The sequence below is a fragment of the Tiliqua scincoides genome, chromosome 7 (assembly GCF_035046505.1).
Source record: "Tiliqua scincoides isolate rTilSci1 chromosome 7, rTilSci1.hap2, whole genome shotgun sequence".
In the NCBI taxonomy this organism is placed as follows: domain Eukaryota; kingdom Metazoa; phylum Chordata; class Lepidosauria; order Squamata; family Scincidae; genus Tiliqua; species Tiliqua scincoides.
In genome coordinates this window covers 62,659,404-62,680,264 of record NC_089827.1, presented here as the reverse complement: position 1 = coordinate 62,680,264, position 20,861 = coordinate 62,659,404, and the positions used below count along the sequence as shown (strand labels likewise).

The 20,861-nt window shown below is 40.9% G+C and overlaps 1 protein-coding gene across 1 annotated transcript in view; it reads right to left on the bottom strand.

Annotated features, from left to right (window-relative positions):
* ANKS1B (ankyrin repeat and sterile alpha motif domain containing 1B) overlaps positions 1 to 20,861 on the bottom strand; it is a 406,398-nt gene that overhangs the window by 306,610 nt on the left and 78,927 nt on the right. Inside the window, exon 9 of the mRNA XM_066634627.1 lies at positions 10,749 to 10,889. Within this exon, the coding sequence (XP_066490724.1) occupies positions 10,749 to 10,889 (141 nt within the window). The remainder of the gene's footprint in view (positions 1 to 10,748; positions 10,890 to 20,861) is intronic.

The window sequence follows — 20,861 nt, the reverse complement described above, 5'->3', positions numbered from 1 at the left end:
CTCCAGGGAGCAGCAGCTCAAATTCCTCCGTGGGAAGCAGTGCTGCCTGCATTGGCACTGCTGCATTGCCATGCAGTTATTTAACTAGGTTTGGGCTGTATTTGTAAGTGGGAGTGCCTCATGTTACCAAGAATGGCAGAATATATATTACACTGAGATTGGCACAGAACAACAAAGCCAGCTGAAGACCAACAGTTAAAGACTAATTAACTGGCAATCTAATTTGTATGTTTAGAGCTATTGCTACATGGAAAGGAAAGGATCATGCTCTATTTTTTCAAGAAAAAGTAATTTCCCTACTATTGCATTTTCAATTTAAGGATATTTATAACTAATATGACTGAATTTACATTTGAATTGTGACTGAATAATAAACCATTAAACCAAGGTTGCAGAAGTTATTCCAAATGCAGCCTACTATGTATTGTAGTGTGCCAGGAGTTGAAGGCCCTCCTGATTTTGAACCTCCAGCGAAGCAGCAAAACCAGGAGGTTTATCAAGTCCCCGCAGGACAGCTGTTGCTGATGGCAGGCTGTGCTCTTTAAATAAGTAATCTACTTTTCTGACTGGGATGGTATAATGAGAACATTGAAAAGACACATGCGCAGTCTTTTCAAAGAAGCTAAAATTATATTCATTTTTTTGCCATTATTATTTTGTTTTTGATTGCATGTCTATATACTTTAAGATTAAGAAAGTAGAGCTGTCCTGTATTTAAAATGTACTTAAATTATTTCTATTACTATGGCAACATAAATAATAAATAGATACATTCATTGCTTTGAAAATAATTAAAGAGTTTAACTGAATTAAATATTCAGTTACAGTAGCAGTTGTAAAGAACCAGTTATGGCACTGGCATCATAAACTTTGAGTTAATAATTGCATTAAACGTACTTCAGGATTTCTTCCTTGATGCTTGTTATTTGTTATTGTGGGAACTGCACAGAGAAAGAAAAATACAAGCAACCTTCAAATGCAATATTACAATAACCTGGGGAGATGATCCAACATGGTTCATGTTGTTGAGCAGCCACCCTTACGGTTTTCTCCAGACTGCTGCAAACAGGTTCTGTGGCATCAAGTTAAACAGACAATGGCCAATCCATAAGCTAAGCCAGCAGTCGCCAAACTTGCAACCTCTGTGCAGTGCTAAAGTGGCCCTCATTTGAACCAGTGCTTACCATTTTGCCATGTGGCTCACAAGAAGCCCCTCCAATCGCCACAGCATTATGCTTTGGGCAGTCGTGTCTGTAGCCTGCTGTCCCAGCTGGTTTTGCGCTCAGATTTCCAGGCAGAAGCAACTGCACAGAGGGTTGCGCGACAGAGGGGCTTCTTATTAATAGTGCGGCCAAATGGTAAGCACTGCTCAAAGTGGGGAGGGATTCAGTCATGCTGGATCTGGCCTGTGGGCCATGGTTTGGCAAACACTGAGCTAAACCAAAATACACAAAAGCTTGCCACAAGGAGTAGCCTCTGTGTAGATACCATTCTAAGTGGCCTCCATCAGGCAACCATTTTTCTGAAGTGGTTCTCATACATAAGTGAATCATAATAATGAAACTGAACACGTAGATGGATGGGCATACTGGGGGGGCTATCCCGGGCCTCAGAGTTCCTTAAAAGGCACAGAAGTGTCACTTCTATTTTCCCTCAGGAAACTGGAAGTAGCTTTTTTTTTTTTTTTTTGGCTATAACAGCCATTATGAAGTCCACAGAGGCCGTGAGCAGATGCAGGCTTCAGAAAGCCCTCCGGAGACGACCAGAATTCAGCTCTGAATCAGAATTCAGATACAGGTTTACCTGTATCTCCCTTGAAAAAGGACCACAAAATCCCGCCCCCAAGTAGTTAAGCTATGTCCACAATGGCTGCAAAGTTGGAATTGGATACACAAATAACCCCAAACAGCCTAATTACTGGTAAAGTTGGAAAAATGGGATATTTTATATTGAACACTCAATAAATGATGTTTATTCCATAATAAAGGTTGACACTTCAGCACTGTGCAAGCAAAACTTTTCTCCTAATGGGATCTGACCTTAGTGCTGCTATGAAAGCAGCCTCACAGCTCCTGCATAGCTCAGATGTGCTGTACACATGGGTGTTTAAGGGAAAGAACATGAAGAGGTGTTCAGGATGCATTGCACAGAGGGGAGAAAAGGCTAATAAAGTAGCTCTGAATCCCCCAGTGCTGGTACAATTTTGAGCAGGAAGCCATATTCCTCTCTTACAATCCAATGCTAATGCTGGGCAGCAGTGGTGGCTTGTCTGCTGCCCTGACAATGGCAGTTGCAAATGCTCTGATTATGGACTTGCTTACTATGCTAACATGTGAAATGTAAGGTTATTAATGAGCTATTTTAATCTTAAAAGCACATTAGTAGATGAAACCAGTAAGCAAAATGTAGACTCTGGTCAGTCTTGGAGTAAGCTTGTACCACTCCTATATTATAATGCCTTTTTATTTTGTATCTCTCATCAGAATTCATTTAAACCGCAAGTAGTCCAATACAAAATTCCACTACACTAGTAAATTAGTAGAATAGAGTATGGCAGTGATTCTCACACATTTAGCACTGGGACCCACTTTTTAAAATGAGAATCTGTCAGGACTCACCAGAAGTGATGTTATGGCCGGAAGTGACATCATCAAGCACAAATATTTTTAACAATCCTAGACTGCAATCCTACCTACATGTACCCAGGAGTAAGCCCCATTGACTATCATTGTTAAAAGCACATACAGAGTAGCCTGTTGAAAGTATAGTCATTTCCCCAAATGCAGTCACATGCCATGGCAGCATCAATTCTAATAAATTTAAAATACACATTGAAATGAATGGGGACCCACTTGAAATTGGCTTGCAACCCACCTAGTGGGTCCTGACCCATAGTTTGAGAAACATTGGAGTACGGTACTTTAGTAGTCCAACATCATACATGATATTCTCATTGAGGGGGAGGATGGAGGAGAGTTAAGCTATAACAAGCATTATTTGTATATGCTTTTATTATTATTAGAAGTGGGTTTTTTGGCGATAATGAAATAAAAAGCCCAATCCTATGACCTAGTGCAGTGGTTCGCACACATTTAGCATCGGGACCCACTTTTTAGAAAAAGCTTCTTGTCGGGACCCACCAGAAGTGATGTCATGACCAGAAGTGACATCATCGAGCAGGGAAATTTTTAACAATCCTAGGCTGCAATTCTACCTACACTTACCCAGCAGTAAGTTCTATTTGCTATTGTTGTTAAAAGCATATACATAGTAGTCTTTTAAAAGTACAGTCTGTAACATTTCCCCAAATGCAGTCACATGCTATGGTAGCATCAAGTCTAATCTAATAAAAATAAAATATTGAAATGAATGGGTACCCACCTGAAATTGGCTCACGACCCACCTAGTGGGTCCGAACCCACAGTTTGAGAAACACTGACCTAGCGCATAGGAGGAGCAGCTGTGCCAAAATTGCCACTGCTGCATTCTGTGGGCCCGGGATAGCTGCTGAAGTCTCCTTGGGGCAAGGGAATGTTTGTACCCTTACCCTGGGTAACACAGCTGCAGCCTCAGTGGGTTTCCTTGGAGCTGCGCAAGCTATGTTGCACAACTGAGGAAGCCCGTGTGGGGCCCCAGGTTTGAGAGGGGGCATTGGATTTAGCAGCAGAGTCTGCCTCTGTCTCTGCCCTCCTGCCAGGCCCAATTCTCCCTTTGGCCCACCCTCCATCCACCCAGTTCTGCCCCCTCCCTGCCTTCCCTTCAACCTCCCTCACCAGTGGCTGGTGGCCCAACGTACCACTGGCCGCTCACCCACAACATCATTGTGGTGCTGAGGCCCAGTGCCAACTGGCGTGGGTCTCAGCACTGGTCCAGTACTTTTGCCACCAGTGCAGAAGTGCCTTATGGCATTTTTGCAACAGTGGTTGCCTGGGCAGCATGGTGGCCACTGGCACTGCCCAGGTATAGAATCAGACACCAAAGCACATAACACCACTTTCTGCATTTCTCATTTTTGTTAAAAAAAAAAAAATCTCTGCAAAAAAAAAAAATTCTCTAACATCTCTACATATTTTTCAACACTTCTACATGCATGTGGCTGCATCTGCCGACACTATGCCACCTATATAACCTACCTAGTACTTTTAAAGTGATTACAATTTATAATTATAATATATAAAAATGTGCCCTTTGAAGAAAAACACAAAACTGCTTTCTTCACTTCTAACTTTGGAAAACACCACAATCTGCAAAAAAATAAACCCATTTTCACCCACCTCTGTTACACAGCAAAGGACATTCTGAAATGCAGTCATGAAACATGCATGGGACATCTTTTTGTTGGTATAAAAGAGTAAATCTATGATGATTTATGTTGCCTATGGATAAAAGGTTTTAAAGCATTATGGCTGAAATGTTCTCAGTTTGATGCACCAGATAATTTGTATGCATTATAAGGGAAAGAAAAGTGAAAATTGACTGCTGGGCTACCTGTGTCATAGAGGGATGAATGAGACAAAATGACATACATTTTAGGATAACCCTTTTGCCTATTTCCCTGTTAAATTGCTAGCTTTTGCATTGATTATGATAATTACATTTGCTGAATTACCTTTCCAACTATTGATTCTGACAATAACATCAACTGCTCATCTTGGCAGGGAGTGGAAGCCAGAGTCAATCATGGGCAGGACTTAGTACAAAAGTCACCCTCAGATTCCATTTGTCAGATTCCATCTGAGCAATTCTTTCCAACATATCCTTTGTCTGCAACTTGGCAAATTTTGCTTAAAGAAAAGTTATTGTGTTTTCCCCCTAAATGTTTTAAATTAGACCACTGTATTGGCAAACAACAAAATCCCTATAAAGCTCAAAGTTTACTCTGGAACCTTGACTTAGAGTTCAAGGAATTTCTAAGTGATAGGTAAACTGGAAGTATACTAGTCTTAAGAATACACAGCCCACACATTTAGGCAGCTACTGAGCAGCTGAAAGACGCAATACGTATTCTGCCCTGAAGAAGCCAGCAGGCAGTGATTATATACTACTGAAGACTGAGGTAAAATCTGCATAGTTAAAGGAGATGGGATTTATTTTAATGTTTCACTTATTGACAGTTATTTTCAAAGACACAAAGCTAAGCATTTTCTTCTCTGGTACAATCTGCAACTTATCAAACATTATGAGACTCCTGTTCTGCCTGAAGTTTGAGTCCTAACCTACACATTCAGTAGAATAACACCTCAGTCCTAACTAAATCCCTGTGCAGCAAGGCAGTGGTATCAGTGAAGCTTCCACTGTATCACACAGCAGAGTTTTGGCCACTAGAAGCCTCCTTGGTATAACATTAGTTACCTTGTCCCAGGTAACCCCTAGGAGCTGCAATGGGTCAACTTGGACCTGCGCCAGCTTGATCACTGGTGCAAGTCCATGTTGATCCATGAAGGCAGATCAGGCCTGGGAAGAGTGCCAGGATTGGCATGTACCACTACCACCGAACCTGCCCCCTTGCCAGGCCTGAGCCACCCTCCTCCCAACCACCATCACTGCACCATTCTGCCCACCCCCTCCCCAGTCCACCCTCCCCCACCTTGTTCAACCCCTGTGTGGCCTTACCTGCTCTGGCAGGCCTTCAGTCATCTTGCATAGGATTGGGCCATAAAAATGCTGACAAGGGCAGCATCAACTTGTGCCAGTGATATCACTGGTGCAGTCCACCTTGCCCCACAATGGTTGCTGGGGCTTTCCCCAGAGCAAGAGTATAAATGTCCCCTGAGGAGATTTCCAGCAACTGAAAATCTTATGCAGAATGCAGCATAGTCACAAGGGGATTTAGTTAGGACTGGGCTGTCAGTGCTTTGGGTTCCTCCACAAATCTCACCAAAGTGCATGGAGGATGTATGGTCGTTACAGTGGTAGACTAAACCCATAAACGTAATGAGCTAAACAAACTGAGCTAAACAAATTGATCAGTAAAGCAGCTACCACGTTTTCTAGACTCACAAAGAGAGTATGGTCCAACAAGAAGCTGATGGAACATACCAAGATTCAGGTCTACAGAGCTTGTGTCTTGAGTACACTTCTGTACTGCAGTGAGTCATGGACCGCTCACAACAGGAGAGGAACTGAATGCTTTCTACATGCGCTGCCTCCGACGCATCCTCAGTATCACCTGGCAGGACAAAGTTCCAAACAACACAGTCCTGGAACGAGCTGGATGTATGTTTCATCCAGCTGGATTCAGCTGGATGTATGCACTGCTGAAACAGAAACGCCTGTGTTGGCTCGGTCATGTCGTGATAATGGGCAATGGCTGGATCCCAAAGGATCTCCTCTATGGAGAACTTGTGCAGGGAAAGCGCCCTACAGGTAGACCACAGCTGCGCTACAAGGATATCTGCAAGAGGGATCAGAAGGCCTTAGGAATGAACCTCAACAGATGGGAAGCCTTGGCCTCTGAGCGTTCTGCTTGGAGGCAGGCAGTGCAGCATGGCCTTTTCCAGTTTGAAGAGACACTTTGCCAACAGACTGAGGCAAAGAGGCAAAGAAGGAAGGCCCATAGCCAGGGAGACACACCAAGGACAGAATACATTTGCTCCCAGTGTGGAAGGGATTGTCACTCCCGAATTGGCCTTTTCGGTCACACTAGACGCTGTTCCAGAACCAGCTTTTCAGAGCGTGATACCATAGTTTTCCGAGACTGAAGGATGCCAATGAAACCCATAAAATTCTGCTGACTTAACAGATAGCGGAGAATATGACAATATTTTTCTCTTCACTCATCGTGCTCCCTTGATGGAGGTTCTGAGGTACTAAGCACAAATTGTTTTCATTTTAAAGATGCTGTTTTAAAGAAGTTATTATTAGATACTAAAGAAGAGTCTGATAAAACAGATAATATTCTGGATGGACAAAATGGTAGATGGCAATTGAGGTATATCCCAAACATACCCCATCTGACCTTTTACTGTTGTTTTCCTTCTGAAGGCATTGAAAAATTAAAAAGGGAATGGTTTGAAGAATATGTCGCTGTAAAATCTAATGAATGACTAATAAATTTCTCTTTGCCTCTATTCCCTAAAGATAACAAAAATCCACCTCTGTAGGTTTGATGGATACAAGACAAGTAAAATCAGGTAATGACCTACTTTCCACATTTTCCATGCAAATAGAATTATCATCATTTGAAAGTTGCAACTCGCACACCACCACCGCTATATTGGTCAGTGAAATATTAACACAAAAAAAAGATGCAATCTGATGATGTAAAAGATATGCTTCTTCTGTGGAGGAAATGTATCCAATTCAACACCTAAAATGCTGAAATTAGTGATAACAGCTGGTTGGGGCAGCCCAACCATGAGGCTAGGTGATTCAGGTTGCAATAGTGGCAGGTTATGGGGGCAAGGGCAGTGAATTTGGGGTGTCCATCACCTGTCTGCAGCTCTCAAAATGCAGTGGTTTCACTATGCAAAGGTAGGCGGAGCTAATTTTGGCTTTTTCCTTTACTTTCCCTACTTTTTTAAAGGGTGTTCCTGGTATCCACAGATTGTCAGTATCTGTGGGGGCGTGGGCGTCCAAAATGGAACCTCCATGGATGCAGGGGTACACTTGTACTTGAGCTACTGTATTGCTTAATGTGCTACTTTAAATGGTTTTAGTTTATTTTATACATTATATTATTACAGTGTTATACTTACATGACAGCTGCTGTGGAAAAATACTTTTTGAAAGACAGTATATAATTTTTAAATGCTTTAGAAAGAGTCAAAAGCACATATGGCATTGCTGTTCAACTAGCATACAATAATTCAAATCAATGCCACTTCACTGGGTCCTGTCCCTTGTGATGTCCAAATATCTTCAGCAATGAAAATTTACTGAATGATTATTTTAATTTTAAAAATGCTATGTAACTTGGATATTTTATAAGAGGAAGAAGATTTGCAGTGTAATTAGCGTTATCTCTGAGTAGACCTTTCCAACAGTGCAGTTTTTGCTATAAGACTTTGTGTCAAAATAAATGCAGCTCCAGCCTATCATCTATTTTAGCTGCTGCAAAACAGCCATCACATAAAACAGCATTTATTCTGTCATGTACGGAAGAACTGTCCAGAAGACAGACTACTCTGTAGTCTACACTAAAAAAAAGGCTGCCACTGCTTTCTGTTGTAGCCTTTCTCTTACTTTAAATAGTGTACTGGGGGCATGCAATCAGTACTGGAAAGAGCAGAAAATGTGCTAAAAACCCCTTTTCCCCCATCATGATATCACATACAAAATCTATAGTAGATTTTACAGGGGCACAGTTTAACAGCTGTTTTCATACCATAGAAATGTAGAGAATAAATTGGGCCTGGGTCGCTCTTAAAAAATTGAGGAAAATTTGTTAGATGATGAATTCAAGATGACTGTCAGCAAATATTTACAACCAAAACACTTTAGCACGTTTTCCTCTACAGTACTTGTTATTTAAATAATGGTGTCTGTGGTCAATTGATCTATTTTGTCAGTGTAAAATATTGTTTCAGACTTCTACACCTCTGTATTTAGCTAGGAGCAAGTCCCATTGAATGTAATGGAGCATCCTTCTGAGCAGATATGCATAGAATTTTGTTGTAAAATGATTTATTTTGAATCAGTTACTGGTTATTATGCATACCTTTTTATTCATCATACTGCACTATGTTGGACACAGAACACAACATAATGCACAAAGACTTACGCGATGCAACAAATCCATAAAAGAGTTGAACTTTTAATTATGTTTCATTCAGAAAAGATTCTTACCACTTACTTGTTAAGAAGAATTTTACTCATTTCACACTGTACAGTGCAATGCAGCAGAAATGCCAGATGCTTTAGTTGTCTAAAAGTATAAACAACACAGCACAGAAAGTAGCTGTTGAAATGTCAACAAAATGTTAACACTTTTAAGTAGCTGCTGAAAAATATTTCCCTCCTTTTTAATAACTGAGATGAAACTGATTGCGAGTTGAATCATATCACTTGAGATATTTGTCATCTTTATATTTATTATTTTTCTAATCACTGCAGAATGTACACATTGCTTATAATTCGGTTGTTTGCTAACTATTGCTTCTATTGTTTTCTACCAAATTCCATGTTTTGCTACTAAAGCAAACGCATTTTATAATGTTTTCAAGCTGAAAACCAAAAGGATGATGTAATACTCAAATATAAACAGAATTGTTCTGAGGATGAATGAGATAAGTGAAATAAAGCACCCTGTTGAAAGCATGATAAAACAAATGCCATAATTTTTTGACAAAGCCTACAAAGATGTAGTAGCTAGAGAGTGTGCAACTGGACTTCAGAAGTGTGAATTAATATATTTCATAGTTCTGTTTGGATGATAAAAGAGGGAAACGCCAGCCTGAGCTTGGAGAAAGGGCAAGATACAAATGTGACAAATAACTGAAGTAAATTAAGATCCATATCCTGTTTTAAGTTAGACTTTATTGTGACACCCTATTATTCCTATAAAGTTTCAGTTCAAAACTGTACATTAACAGGGTGCATCTCTTGCATTCAAATCTGTTATTCTTTTTATTATGTAGCACATCAAAAGTTGTGTTGTGTAGCTGAATCCAAGTTAACAGAATACGCTGCTCTCTTCTAAAGATCCAATCCTATTCTTGAGATATGCCAGCATATCCCCACATACGCTGGCATAACAACAGTCCTATTGGTGTAGAAGTCTGCTTGCTGACAGATGTGCCATGGATGCCGGCACAGTGTCAGCAAAATGCCGCACTGACATAGCTCAGCTGTCACTCAGATGCCAGCACAACTCCACCAGCAGAGAGGCCAAAACGAGGAGGAAATTGGGGCATAATATGGGAGGGGTGGGAAAAACAAGGAATCGTCGATGCACATCATATTGTAATCTCCCTTCACACAACAGACATGCCTCTGATGCCAGAAAATGTTATGCCAGTGACAGAGCTGGAAGAGGTAGGAGGAACCCAATACAGAACAATGGAAAAAGGAAAAACAGAAAATTGCAGTATCATGTAAGAATGAACAGAAGTCAAAATGGTCACGAGGAAACAACTTATTGTCAACATTGTTGTATATCAGAAATACAAGGCAAATTCATCATGCAGAATACAGAATAGGGTGGAAGGGAGGTGCATGAACACAGCTGAAGGTGTGCTTTGAAAGTTTTACTGCTTTATATAACTGAAAAGGCAAGTGGGTTTCTTGTTCACCTGTCATGGCTGTCTAGGATGATGATCCAGAGACAAGAGAGCTAGTCCAATCCATGGCACAAACAATAACCGAAAAATAATGAAAGAAGGGAACCTGTTCTCTCTGAAAAGTGTTGCAAAAGGTATCTTTTAATGACGGAAAGACAGGATATAAATGTCTACAATTGAGCCAAACATGGAAAATGCTCCTGAAAAAGACCCACAGCATCTTTAGAAATGTTCTGCTTATTTAATCACTTTATATATATATATATATATATATATATATATATATATATATATATATATATATATATCTCTGAAAGCTATAGTTTTGCTCCTTCCAGAATCAATTTTGCTCATGATACATTTATTTTTCTATATTCTCAAGTTGCATCATATTTAAGATTTAATGGGATCTAATATCCTGATTTTATCTTGAAATCAGTAATTTAAAAACCAGGGTCTAGAAAATACAATAAAGGAGGCATTGTTCAAACAACTTTCTATTGTCAACTGGGGAATGGGATAAATTACCTGAGTAAGACTGGGAAATCCAAGATTCCTGCATCCATTGCAGGGTGTCAGTGCTTCCCACAATCCTGTAGGGCCACAGCTATTTTCACCCCCATCTTCCTCTTCCTCCTCTGCTGGCGACAGAGTTGTTGAAGGTGGTCTCTGAAGATTAAGAAAGAACATTTTCAGGATTAAGTGTACTGTACATGAATAAAATTACATAGCAAAATACATAATAAAATAAATTTATTTAAAATACACAATAAATGCTGATTTAAAAATTTAATTATGTACATTTAAATTACATGTTAAATTATGTAATTTAAATTACATAATGCTAATTTTAAAAAGCATGAGAAAACATGGTTTTTTAAAATAAAATAAACCATATATGAATTGAAATTTAATATATGCACACAAATATAATTTTGAGGTGGAACTACAGGAAGCTGTAATTAATTTGATTGATGCATAACAAGTATTATAGTTTAATTTGATTGATTTTTAATGCTTCAGCATGTTTCATGACCTTAGGATAGGCTGAAATATCGAAAATAAAGTTTCAAGTGGCATATTTAAAAATATATTCAGTATTAAACTTTGTTGCATTTCTTATTCTTTCCAAATGTGTGAATACACAGACCACAATTAACAAATTGGCCAATCATTTTAAGAACATAAGAACAACCCCATTTTAATGGTTTTAGACCTCTCTGATTCTGTGCTGGTCCCAGTCTTCAAGTCAGATTTAACTGCCTCATACATTGATCTCTTCTGCTGATTGTTCTAAGTTTACAACAATAAACCACAGATGGCTTTAATACAGTATTTCCACATCTGTAGAAAGCTGAAACAAGCAGCCCAATTCTAATTAAATCCCCATGTGGTGATGCAGCATCACCAATGCGGCTTCCACTGCATCCTGTGGGGGATTTTCAGCTGCTGGAAGTCTCCTTGAGGTGAGGGGATATTTATCCCCTTGGCCTGGGGTATGCCCCAGCAGCTACTATGGGGCAACTTGAACCTAGGCCAGCTCAATCACTGGTGTAAGTCCATATTACTCCATGCAGGAGGCCTGGGAAGGGGCTCAGGATTTGGCATGTGCTGCCACAGCTGAACCTGCCTCCTCCTGGTCCTGATCCACCCTCCTCCCTACAGTATCACTGCCCTTCTGCCCCCCCCTTTCACCATTCTGCCCACCCTCACCCCACCTCCCTCCAACCCCTTGCATGGGTTTTCCTGCTCTAGCGGGTGCCTGTGGTTCTGCCGGTGCATGGGAGGTTGCACACATTGGCAGAGGCTGCTTTACAACAGCAGTAAAGCAGCCTCTGCCAGTATAAGGAGAGTTATGCTGGTGTGGGAGGGGGCTAAGGTTGGGGCAAAAGCCCAATATATACAGACCCTCATCACTCCTTTGCAACTAACATGTGATGACATATTCTTCTGTAACTAAAGATTCATTGCCAACCAAGTACCACATAAAACTACTGGCTATTTTACTAAAACCACAGGAGGCAGCTTCTTCGCCGTTGGATGGCATTTATGATACCAGCCCTCCAATCAAGATTAAACATGAAATTTGGTTTACACACCTAAGTAAGTTTGACTTGTTTCACTATATGATTTTCAACTATTATAATTTTGCATTCTTAAACTAGCTGCTTTTCTATTTGTATTTGTAAATTCATTTTCAAAACATTCCTTAACGTGTGAGTTCATGAAATTAGCTTGACAGTGAAGTGGTACTACACTATGTGTTGCCATAGAAACCAGCAATCTTGCCCAAATTATCAGAATGGTTGGGTGAACTTTCCGGGATCAGGAGTTGAAAAATTGAAACATAACATGACATAAAACTACATTTGGATTATAAGGTTGCAATCCTAAAACACACATACCTGGGTATAAGCTCTTTTGAATATACAATATTTGAACTTACATCTGAGTAAATGTGCTTAGGCTTGCACTATAAATCTTGTTATTCAGAGATGTATGTTGTATTCACCATCAGTCAAGGAGATTTTTATAATTAGATGCAATATTTATAAACATAATCTTAGATTTTAAGCATTGTGCCAAAGAAATGCAAAGCACTCAATAGCAGCAACCACATAGCTGTTTGGGACATATGAATAGAACCGGTAAAGGTCTTCATTCCATGCCCTTATATGGCCTCATCATACAGAAACAAAAAATGCTGCTGAATGGGTCTAATATAGGTACATAAGCATCCCCTGGAACAAAATGATTGAGAATCACACTAAAAACAGTTTGACTAATAAGCAACAAGACTTAAAGGAACAGAATTCCAGTGCTAGTATGCTTGTTTTTTTAGTAACCTCTTTCCTGGAAACAGTAAGGTTGGCTGCAATCACATGATACTAGAAATCTACCTATTTTCCAGAACTGAAACTTAATACAGAATAATCAGAGGAAGCAGAAACAATCAAACTCATGAATTACAATGATTATGAAGAAGCAATCTCAAATGGTTATTGTAAACGTCTTCTGGATTTTGATCTTGATTTTGATCTTGATCAAATCCTTTTGATTTTAAACAATATTGAAAGAAAGACTCTCAAAGCAAACAAACTATGCCTGTAATACAGATGCACAACCCTTCTTGTTCAAGTATATATAACATAGTCCCACATCACCAAACAGTCTGGGAAAATGAATCATATAAACAACCGTAGAAATCAAACACAACATATTTGACAGCATATTCACTCTAAAACAAGTTTCTCCTCCTTTCTTTTCCACTGCAAAAGTGAGGGTAGATAAGTGGGTGGTAGAATGATAGGGCTTATAGAAAATGCATTATTGTTCATGCTGCTACAGAGAATGGAAATTTAAAAAGCAAGACAAATCATCGGCTCAGTGAGCAGGCAGAGGTCACCATTTTATTGTCTTGCCAACATACACATTTTTGTTTTAAAATTCATTCTTTTTAGGGCAAGTGGGTAACTGCCAAGTGGATTTAATGTGCTGTCCTTGCCTTAAAAAGTGGCTCAAAGAAATGAGGTCTGAATACAGAGAAAAGAACCAAGTAAATACTACTCAGATCTAATCCTATCTAAACCCCTATGCGGCAATGCAGTGGCACCAGTGCTGCCAACGTTGCACACCACAGAGGATTTTTGGCTGTTGGAGGTTTCCTCAGGGTAAGGGAACATTTCTCCTCTTGCCCCTCTATAAGCCCCAGCAGATGCAATGGATCAACTCGGATCTGTGCCAGCGATATTGCTGGCTAAAGTCTGCATTGATCCATGTAGGTAGATCAGGTCTAGGAAGGGCCTTAGGATTCAGAGCATGCCAGAGCCACTTATCCCACTCCCCTCCCAGGCCTGATTCACCCACTTCAACCCATCCTCTCCTCCTTCTGTTGTGAAACTGGAAGTGGGTCACGTGAGCATTTTTCAGCAATTCTAAGGTGTTGGGAGGTTTGAAAAGGGTCCTGCAAGCTTCCCCCATTCTCTGGAGGGCATGTGCAGGCTTTGGCGAGTCTAAAAATAACCCTGATATGCGTGCCGGCACGATTACAGGAGTGCCATCACTGCTCCCATGGTCACCCCGCCCCTTAAGGGGCAGGATCGGAGCTTATCAGGCTAGGGCAGGGGTGCCCAAACCCTGGCCCTGGGGCCACTTGCGGCCCTCGAGGCCTCTCAATGTAGCCCTCAGGGAGCCCCCAGTCTCCAATGAGCCTCTGGCCCTCTGGAGATTTGTTGGAGCCCTCACTGGCCTGACGCAACTGCTCTCAGCATGAGGGCAACTGTTTGACCTCTCGCGTGAGCTGTGGGATGAGGGCTTCCTCCACTGCTTGGTGTTTGCAGTAGCAGCAGCAAAGGAAAGGCCAGCCTTGCTTTGTGCAAGGCCTTTTTTAGGCCTTGAGCTATTGCAAGACCTTCATTCATTCTTATAAGTTCATCTTTAATATATTCATTTATGTAAACTTATGTAAATTTATTCAAATTTTAAATGTAAATTAATTCTTTTTTTCCCCAGCCACTGACACAGTGTCAGAGAAATGATGTGGCCTTCCTGCCAAAAACTTTGGACACCCCTGGGCTAGGGTGTCACGATGCTAGTTGTGCGCCAGTTTGAGAACCTCTGGATTGGGCCCTAATTCTAGCTACTTTTGCTGTTGCAGGATGTTACAACTAGGTGATGCTCAAGGCTAATTCCAACTCAATAAAGCTAATTTCTTACTATAGGTTTCTACCTTTGTTGGTACTGACAGAGGTCCATATTTGTCACTTTGGGGGCCAACCTGGGAGAAAAATGGGGTATAAATGGAATAAATTAATAAATATGTCTTTAGTATTTGCAAAATGGCAAAGCACCTGACCAGTTGTATAATGTCATCAGGAGGTTAGCAATCTTTTTAATCCAGTCCCACATCAGCTTATTCCTTGGTGCCTAAAAACAGATAACTGAAAATTTCCAACCCACTCATTATATAATTTCCTTTCATTCCTAAGCATTAAGTAATTTGATTCAATATATTAAATAGAAGCAAATCTTACGACTTGACAAGTAACATTAATGAAAGAATTGCTTTCCTTTCAACATTTTACATCTGCACTCATTTAAATTCATCAAGCATTCCTGGTATTACACAGCAGAATGAATAAGAGTGGCCAATTGACTTTGGCAGCGCAGTTACATTTATTAGGTTTATACACCTCTATCAGATCTCTTCATAATCTTCTTCTTTCAAAAGTAAATAATCTTTGGCTTTAAATCTGTTTTCTCAAACATATGCTCTACATTGATTCTAATCACTTTTCATTGCCATTAACTAGTTTTTTTTCTAATCCACCTGCTTCCCATACTGGGATGACAAATACTAATAGTAAAAATAGTAACAGCATAGCAATACACATGCTGAAGATACATTGACAGCTTATTCAATATAGCTATAGATTTCATTCAATATATCTTATGGCACAACCCTAGGTGAGCCAGCAGCCAGCAGAATGTGTGTTGCACCAGCAGCAACAGCTTTACAATGTTGCACTGGTGGAGACCAAAGATCTGATGACTAAGATAGGCTCATGGAAAGGAATGGGAGCAGGGCCGGACAGAGCAGCTGGGGATGGGGAGGAGGGCAGTGGCATCTGCCAAATCCTAAACCCTTTCCTAGGCCCAATCCACTTTCATGGGTCAATGTGGACTTGCACTGGTGATATCACTGGTGCAGGTACAAGTTGACCCACGAAGGCTGCTGGGTGGGTAACCCGATGAGACCCCAACATGCTGTGGGATACATGGAATCAGTGCTTTTTTGTAAATAAAAAGGTGCACGAACCCACAACTTGTTAATCTTATTTATTTATTTATTTATTTATTTATTTTTAAACCATTTTTTATTGGAGAAATAAAATATTTTTTATGTGCTTCCCCCCTAAAGATGAACTTACTTCTGAGTAGACATGCATAGGATTGGGCTGTCAATCTCCACATCCCCTTCCCCCTAGCTATTTTTTCTACACAAGGGGAAAAATACTGTACAGGTGCACTTGTAGGGTGTAGTATGTAGTGTGGCACTACTTCGAGGAGAGGAAGCAGTGAATGGATTCTGAAAAATGGCTTACATGAGTTCCATGTAATAAAATTACTCTAAGCAACTGTGGGAGTAAGAACAAAAAAGGAATTCTTACACGAGAGGGGTCCTTAGGTGCACATAGAAACAGCTACGTTTGCAAACAAGCGATTAAATATGGTTTAATTCAGGTATCAGAATACTCTGTGTCTTTGGGAAGGCACTTGGCATGCAATTGCATGTTCTCTGCTGCCCTGAGCAGATGCTGTGCATTGCTGGAGAGGAGCTGCAAACGCTGGCTGGCGGAGGGCATGCTTATGGGGGAAGGACGAGGAAGATCTCTGGCAAGGCTGGGCAGCACATTGTACACACGTAGAATCCCTTTTCACCTGCTTTTAGCATGTGAAAATGGGTGCAGATATATATCTCTGCCAGGATTAAGAGCCCAGTCCTAGGTATGTCTACTCTGAAGTAAGTCTCATTCTAGTCAATGGAGCTTACTCCCAGGAAAGTGCCTAGGATTGCAGCCTAAGAGCCCAATCCTATACATGTCTACTCAGAAGTCCACTTTAGTGAATGGGGCTTACTGTGGATAGGATGGCAGCCTCAGAGCCCCTCCTGTGCCTGTCTACTCAGAAGTCAGTCCCATTAGAGGCAGTGGGGTTTCCTCCCAGGAAAGTATGGAGAGGACTGCAGCCTCAGAGCCCCTCCTGTGCCTGTCTACTCAGGCTGCAAGGCTATGACACTTTCCCGGGAGTAAGCCCCATTGAACACAATGGAACTTACTTCTGAATATACATGCTAGGGCTCTCCGGCTACAAGGCTATGCACCCTTTTCCAGGAGCAAGCCCCACTGAGCACAATGAGACATACTTCTGAGTAGACACGCCTAGGCTCGTGCTGCAGATTGGCACAGGGGCTGCACCAGCCAGCTTCCTTCCCCTCCTCCTTCGCCAAGCCAGTACCTGGGCGTTCCGTGGGTACCGCAGCCCGTCTCCCTGGCTGGCTGGCTGGCTGCCTGCCTGCCTATCCTCCTCCTCAGCGTCAGTGCGTGTCCCCCGTGCCTTCCACCGGCTTGGAAGCTGCGCGGGGAAGCAGAGCGTGGGGGGAGGGGAGGCGGGCTGGGCTCAGGCGAGAGCTTGGAGATGGGAGCAGGAGGGGGTCATTGTGCAGTCAGGCAGGGGCCAGGTGCCTGCCCACCCTGCACCCCCCAGCACCCACCCAACGAATGCCTCTATTTTGCTCCCCCCCTCCTGGAATGCCTTCAAAGGGGAGGGGCCCCTGCAAAAAGTTGCCGGAACTCCGTCCCCCCGCGTTCCATTAGAAAAAAGGCCCTGCATGGAATACAGTGGATCAGTTGATGCCACTGCATCGCTATGTGGGAAGTTGCATAGGATTGGGCTGTTAATTATATTTCTTTTAAAACTTTATACAACAGAATTGCATAAAAATTTCAAAGCAGTGAACCAGATAGAAATGTCAAAGCATGAATGACAGCAGGCAGGTATCTATCTTCCAGCAGGAGGTGGAGCTGGCATATTAGCTACTGCTAATATAACTCACTATCTCTCCTTAATACTACTGTTTGTATGCCAATAAAGGTTTTTCTCTCTCTCTTGCTCTCTCTCCATGAAACAAGGTGCTCTGGGCCATTGAAGCCACTGAGTATCCAGGGACAAAGTTTAAGTCCAAAAGCAAACCTAAATGGTGACCTTGATCCTTAAAGGAGAGTCCAACCCCATCCAGAACACAAACTTCTCCAAACAACTAGGAATCTAAATCTTTCACTAATGTAAACTTATTTTTATTGTGCTATTCTTTATTATGTTTATGATTATTGTATTGTATATTTCATTCCTATTTTGGCATTTTACTGGTTTTATTTGCTTTTCTAGATTGTATGCTGCCTTGAGTGCCCTATTTATTCAGAGAAAAAGTCAGGATATGCACCATTTAAACAAATAGTCAATATTTTATAGAGTAAGCCTCAGTGCATCAGTGTGAAGTCAGGGACACCACAACCTCACCTATAATCCACAAAGAGGAAAAATAGAGTTGTTGTTACCATCTGCATACCGGTGACGCTACCCTCCTTACAGTTCACTCAATGTTTCACATTGATGTTAAAAAAGCATGGTAACAAAATTGAACCCCAGGGACAATTCTCATGGGAAGGAACAGGAATCTCCCAGTACCACCTTCTGAAGTCAACACTCCAGGAAGGAACAGAACCACTACAAAGCTGTACCCAGAACCCCAAATTCAAGAAGGTAGATCAGGAAGATCATGGCCATATAATATCATGGTCAATATCACTGAAAACCTCAAAGCGATCCAGGAGAATCAACAGAGTCACACTCCCTCTGCCACCACCAGGTAGACAGTTCTGTCCCCAATCTAGATCAGGAACTAGACTGAATTTGATCCAGTTAAAAGCCATTTCTGTCCAACGTTGCAAATATGTAACAGGGATAAAATGTGTACACTTTTGGGTTGGGCAGAAATGGGTTATTAATCAACTTCATTCAAGAATGCTGCTGTTTAACCTTTTATTCCTCAAAGGGTGCCCATTATTCATTTCTGAGTAATGGTGCATAGGATCAAGCTGTAAGACCCATTCACATGCTCTTAAAGCAATATGTGTACATGTACCAGTTGAAAAATCACTGAATTTTCTCCTGCCATGAAAAGATATCAGACAGAGAATGTTATCACACTTTTCTGTAGGGACAAAAACACTCTATAGTTAGGCTTGAAATGGAGTTTAGCTTTTGTGCATGTTCCACGCAAACATTTGTAAAAGCTTGAGCCTTTGTGAGTATTGATTCATATGTTAGCAAAGGCTTTAAAATGTTACCCAAAACTTGGATATGAGGATTTAATGGTTGATCAGGACAACTGACAATGTTCATTGCCTTACTAGTTGACATGGGACGACTATGAAAGGTATTAAAAGGAATAAGTGGAGACCTACAACAAAAATAATAGGCTCCAATGTTCAGTCTGCGAATTAGTCAGTGATTAGGACAGTGTGGTCTTAAAAATATTAATCATTTTATTTAATAAACAATTTACTGCTCATTTTATAAAAATCTAGTACTGGATACATATACATTGAAAAGATTCTTCTATAAAATGGCTGATGCTGTCCTTTGAATTACTGAACCAGACTGCCATCTATTGGAAAATAGGTACTTAAAAAATCATTGACTAGATAGTCACTTTATTGACATACTATAGTGCAGAAACTTTTCTAATGAATTTGGAAAGCAATCTTGCTACAAAAGAAACTTGATTTTATATAAAAAAAATATATGTAGACTATGCACAGACAGAAGATGAATGAACCCTAATTTTATTTCATCTCAAATTTCTTTAAAACGTGAACAAACCTAATTGCTGACAATACTCTTACCCTATATTTTGCATTGTTTTATTTTTCTATATATTAACTGCTTTCAGGCTTTATTATAATAATCTCTTCCAATTCCTTAGGATTCTACTTCCGTGAAGCTGTACTTAACTACAACTATCCTAGACAACTTTGCAAGGTAGGCTACCAAGCAGTATACACTGATTTCCAATCCTACCGCCCTCTCCTGCAGGCACACACGCAAGCACGCACGGACACAAATTATGTTATCAAGAATAGAATCACTTAGCATTATAACACTAGTCTAGCTTTTTGGAGTTTTCAGATACATAATCTCAATAATGCTCACAACAATCATAAAGGGGAAAGCTTTACCTGTTGCCAAATACCTTTACTATCAGAGCTAATGTACTGTACTGACAAGTAGGTGTCAGGCAGAAACCCAAACAGCAAACCCTTCCACCATTCCTGGTCCTTTCTCTTTCCATTAAACTGATACACATCCATCTTTTATTAAAATATGTTACAATGCACCCCTCTCTAACTCTGCAGGGCTGCAGTTAAAAAGAATCCTTGGCTGTTGTGGCTCTACCACACTGGCACCACAGGAATAGCCAGTTCCCCTTTGGGGGAGGGGAATAGTCCACCATGCACTGGTCCCTTCAGGACTGGGGTTGCACTTGGCTGGGTCAGAAAGCTGTTGGGGTGGGCTTGCAGCTAGATGCAGTGATTAGGTTGCCTGTGTGAGATAGGTTAGGCCAGTGGGCTCAAATGTTAGTACCGGGACCCACTTTTTAGAAAGAAAATCTGTCAGGAACCACAGGAAATCTGTCAGGAAAATCTGTCATGAATGGAAGTGACATCATCAAGAAGGAACATTTTTAACAGTCCTAGGCTACAATCCTACCCACACGTGCCCCACTGACTATCATTGTTAAAAGCATAAATATATACATTATTAAAAGCATATACATTGTTAAAAGCATATACAGAGTAGCCTGTTAAAAGTACAGAGCTGTAACATTTCCCCAAATGCAGTCACATACCATGGTACCATCAAGTCTAACAGATTAAAAATAAAATATTGAAATGAATGGGGACCCACCTGAAATTGGTTCACGACTCACCTAGTGGGTTCCGACTCAGTTTGAGAAACACTAGGTTAGACTAAGACAGTTCTATTCAAACTGGGGCGTCACAATGCCCCAGCCTGAGG